This window comes from Colobus angolensis, unplaced genomic scaffold (genome assembly GCF_000951035.1).
Source record: "Colobus angolensis palliatus isolate OR3802 unplaced genomic scaffold, Cang.pa_1.0 Scaffold138, whole genome shotgun sequence".
In the NCBI taxonomy this organism is placed as follows: Eukaryota; Metazoa; Chordata; class Mammalia; order Primates; family Cercopithecidae; genus Colobus; species Colobus angolensis.
Genome location: NW_012114466.1, coordinates 3,758,836 through 3,763,437, shown reverse-complemented (window position 1 = coordinate 3,763,437; position 4,602 = coordinate 3,758,836). Strand labels below are relative to the sequence as shown.

General features: G+C 54.0%; 1 protein-coding gene across 1 annotated transcript in view; it reads left to right on the top strand.

Annotated features, from left to right (window-relative positions):
• PNPLA3 (patatin-like phospholipase domain containing 3) overlaps positions 1-4,602 on the top strand; it is a gene marked incomplete at its 5' end in the record, with an annotated part of 24,221 nt that continues 19,619 nt past the window's right edge. The window contains 3 exons of the mRNA XM_011934801.1: positions 1-229; positions 2,493-2,725; positions 4,393-4,458. Coding sequence (XP_011790191.1) covers positions 1-229; positions 2,493-2,725; positions 4,393-4,458 — 528 coding nt within the window. The remainder of the gene's footprint in view (positions 230-2,492; positions 2,726-4,392; positions 4,459-4,602) is intronic.

The window sequence follows — 4,602 nt, the reverse complement described above, 5'->3', positions numbered from 1 at the left end:
TCTGGGGCCGCCGCCCGGGCTCCGCGTGCGGAGGGGTGCCCCCTAAGTACCCCCAGGGGGTCCCCAGGGGTCGCGGGGCCCCAGGAGGAGCGGGCACCGGACGCGGACACGGCGGGGTGCATCCCGAGGGTCCCCTCTGGGGCAGATGCTTCCTGCGGGGGCGCTGTTCCCTGGGCGCGGGAAGGGGGCGTTGGAACCCCGAGAGGTCCGGGCCAAGCCTGGGGCTCTCGCGCGTCCCCACCCCTACCCGCATCAGGAGCCAGTGCATGAAGGGAGCCCCTTGCCTCCGGATTGAGAGTCGGGGCGTCTCGGAGCCACGGGGACTAGGGAGCAGGACCTGGGGCGGAGGGTCGTGCTGGCCCCTGCGGACTCCGGGTGCCCGGTGTCCTCTCGGGAGATGCTGGGCGGGCTGAGCTGCTGAGGGGCCGACTTGCCCTGGGCAGGACCAAGAGTGGGGCTTTGGCCGGTGCCCCGGGGTGGGTTCCTTCCCTCCGGGGATTGAGGGACTCAAGACACCCCGCGCCTGCGCTCTCTTTAGGTCGCAGCCCAGCCTTCTGGGGACTGGGCAGCCTCCCAGAAGGGCGACCCTGGGCATCCTCCAGGACAGGCTAGCTGGAGGCTGGTGGGGAGGGGTACCTTGAAAGAGGAAAGTTGTTTCCACCTCCTCCAGTGTCTGGGACCCTTCTTGGGGGCTGGAGTGCATCCCTGGACACCCCCCAATCCCATCCTCTCCTCTAGTCTCCACTGACCTAGGCCCACCCTCCCCTCTCCAGCTCAGTACTCCTGGAAGTGAGATCCTGTGCATTTGGATCTTGTCCTAATGAAGCGTTTGTCCATGTGGGTACCTGTGTGTGTGTGTGGTGGGGGTGCAGATGGAGGGTTTGTTTCTCGGTAGCCTGAACTACTAGGGTGTGTGGTATCCTTCCCGGGAATTTGCCTGCCACAGTCCTGGAGGTGGGGAGGGGGTTGTGAGCCAGTGGGCAGGGGCTGGGGCAAGTAGCATTGTGGAGCTATTGACACCAGAGGTCCCCAGGCAGGAGATCATGCTCCCATCAGCCCCGTTTTATTTGGGCTTCCTTAACAATGGACTCTTTGCCCTGCCTGCCAGAGCCAGCAGGGAGTGACTGTTCAGTGGTGAGGAAGCCCGTGCTGGTAGAGGAAGCCCTGCCATTGGGTAGGAGCAGTGAGCAGCCCCTGGGCTGACTGGGAGGTGGGGATTAGGGATTAGACAGTCCTGGCTGTCTGCCTTCCCCTAAGCCATGGGGAGAGGAGCAAAGGGCAGGAAGTGTGGCCTCCAGGAGGATTAGACTAGCCACATGACCATTTGCACACCCTGGGGTTTAGCAACAGTAAAAGTCAGCTTTTGTATCCCAAGGTGGCCTGTGCACACCCACATGGACAAATGTTTACACTGGGACCGAATTCAAATGCAGTGATCCCAGGAGCCTAAAATACACTCACTCTGGTATAGAAAGGATTCCTTACTGGGCAGAGGACAGGTACAGCCTGGGGCTTTCCCTGGCAGGAAACAGGGAGGCTCAGGAACCACCAAGTCCCTGGAAGGTGGATCTGGAGATGTTGGCAGGAGCCACTCCCTGTGTTCCAGGGTTCCAGGTTCCTGCTTTAACCCTGTCTCACAGGGTGCTGTGCACTTGGGGACTGCTGAGCATGTCCCAGAAGCTGCATCCTGGACACAGCTCCTCAGTGCATCTGAGCTGAGGCTAACTTGGCAGAAGGGACAGGCAGAACCTGCCCAGCCATGTGCAATTCCACCCCTCTGGCCATGCTTGGAGAATCGGCTCAGGGAAGGAGAGCTGTGAATCAAGATCAGATCTGGGTCAGGACAGGCTGGATCATGCCTGTCCCTGTGCTTCCCAAGATTTATGGCTGGCCAGGGATCAGGCTGGGAGGGGCGGTCTTGCATGCCAGGAGAGTGGCCAGTAAGTGAGGTCACATCTCCTGCACCTGACAGCGTTAAGGCCATCTAGCCAAAGCTCTGATGCTGATATGTTCCTGGCCTCTGACTTTGTGGGGCATTGAGGTGAGGCCTGCTCACCTGGGCTTCTGGAAGTGAGAGATTAATTCCTGTGGCTGAGGCCTACAGCAGCGCTGTCTGGTAGGAATATACTGGAAGCCATGATGTCATTGTGCATTTCCTAGAAGCCATGTTGAATAAAGTAAAAGACACAGGTAGAATTAATTTCACTGAGCCCAATGTATCCAAAATAATATCATTTTCACATCTATTCAGTGTAAACATGTACTAATGAAATATTTCATACTAAGCTGCTGAAATCCAGTTTGTATCTTACACATCTCAGTTCGGACGAGCCACATTTCAAGGGTGTGATAACCACATATGGCTACCATAGTAGACAGTACTGGTCTAGACAAAGGTTGGTGGCATCCTTGCTGTCTGGTTTCTGGCCTTGCCAAAAGTATCGCCATCCCAGTGTGGTACATTCTTTTATGTATGTGTCTCCTGTCCCCAGAGCAGATTCTGCAAGTCCTCTCAGATCTTGTCCGGAAGGCCAGGAGTCGGAACATTGGCATCTTCCATCCATCCTTCAGCATGGGCAAGTTCCTCCGACAGGATCTCTACAAATACCTCCCGGCCAATGTCCACCAGCTCATCTCGGGCAAAATATGCATCTCACTCACCAGAGTGTCTGATGGTGAAAACGTTCTGGTGTCTGACTTTCAGTCCAAAGATGAAGTCGTGGATGTAAGCAGTTTGCTTATCTGGATCTTATCAAGTGAGAAAAGCTGTTTTCAGATGGGTGCGGTGGCTCATACCTGTCATCGCAGCACTTTGGGAGGCCGAAGCGGGTGGGTTGCTTGAGTCCAGCAGTTCGAGACCAACATGATGAAACCCAATCTCTACAAAAAATACAGAAAAATTAGCTGGGCATGGTGTTGTGGGCCCGTAGTCCCAGCTGCTGGGAGGCTGAGGCAGGAGAATTGCTTGAGTCTGGGAGGTGGAGGTTGCAGTAAGTCATGATCATGCCACTATACTCCATCCCAGGTGACAGTGAGATGCTGTCTCAAAAAAAAAAAAAGAAAGACTGTTTTGTTTTGGAAGCAACACAGGCAGTTGTAGGCCCCCTGTGCCACAGTGATATAAACTCTGTATGTCTCCAGTGATTTGGTCCATAATGTTTGTAAACGCTGAATGTTCCAGGGCAGTTTCTTTTCTTCACTTTTTTTCTCTTTTTTTGTGGGGTGGTTGGGGGGGGTGGCGAGCACGGTGCAGGGTGTTGCTCTGTCTCCCAGGCCGGAGTGCAGTGGTACAATTACAACCTCTTGAGTAGCTGGGACTACAGGCACAGGCCACCACACCCTGCTAATGTTTGTACTTTTTGTAGGGACAGGGTTTTGGCCTGTTGCCAGACTGGCCCCAAACTCCTGCACCCAAGTAATCTGCCCACCTCAGCCTGGCAATTACAATTTCAAATAATTCCTCTCTTTCCTTCAACACTTGGCTCGTGACCGCCCAGTCCAAGGAACCTGTCCTGCAGGCGTGCCTCTCCCGAGCTTTCTGTATGCATCTTCCATAATGAAGATGCTTTCTCAGTGGAAACCCCACGAGGGCGGGAACGTGCCTTATTTGCCTGTATTCTCAGGGTCTAGCAGAGAGAAGATAATTTGCAATACCAAAACACCATTTAATTTGGCTGATGCTTTCATAAACGCTCCTTGGATGAAGGACTCCATTTTACTTAACAGGTCTGTGCAAGACAGCAGCCTGGCACATCTAACCAGCAGCCAGTTTCATCCTCTGTTTAACCTTGTTTGCAGGAGTTTTCTGTAAACAGCCAGCACTTGTCTGTTCCCACATGGGTCTGTTCTCCCAGTGAATCAGCGTTGTGCCTGCTGACTGCTCTGTAGCGTGGCGCTTCGCAAAGTGTGATCCTGGGACCAGCAGAGCAGCAGCTCCTGGGAGCTCATTGGAATGGCAGACCCTCAGGCCCCACCTCGGACCTGCTGCTTGCAAATTCTGGGGAGGGAAACAGAATCTCTGGTTCCACAAACTCTCGGGTGGTTCTAATGAATACCAGCATTTGAACAGCACTGATCAAATGCCTTTCAGTCCATGAGTCAGCAACCCTTGGTGGTGTCTGTGGTGACCCAGTGTGACTCCCGTGAGGAGCAAGGAGAAGTTGAAATTCACTGACAGTGTTGCTAAGGGGCTTATGCAATAGGTGAGACCCATGGGCCTGAAGTCCGAGGGTGTATGTTGGTTCCCCGTTCTTTCAACCCATGGATTAACCTACTCTGTGCAAAGGACATTTTCAGGTTTGTTGCCCTGCTCACTTGGAGAAGGCTTATGAAGGATCACGAAAATTAAAAGGGTGCTCTTGCCTGTAACTTCTCTCTCTTTTGCTTTCACAGGCCTTGTTATGTTCCTGCTTCATCCCTTTCTACAGTGGCCTTATCCCTCCTTCCTTCAGAGGCGTGGTAAGTCAGCTTTCTCTGCTAGTGCTGAGTCCTGGGGGCTTTCTTTCTTTCTTTTTTTTTTTTTGAGATGGAGTCTGGCTCTGTCTCCCAGGCTGGAGTACAGTGGCCGGATCTCAGCTCACTGCAAGCTCCGCCTCCCGGGTT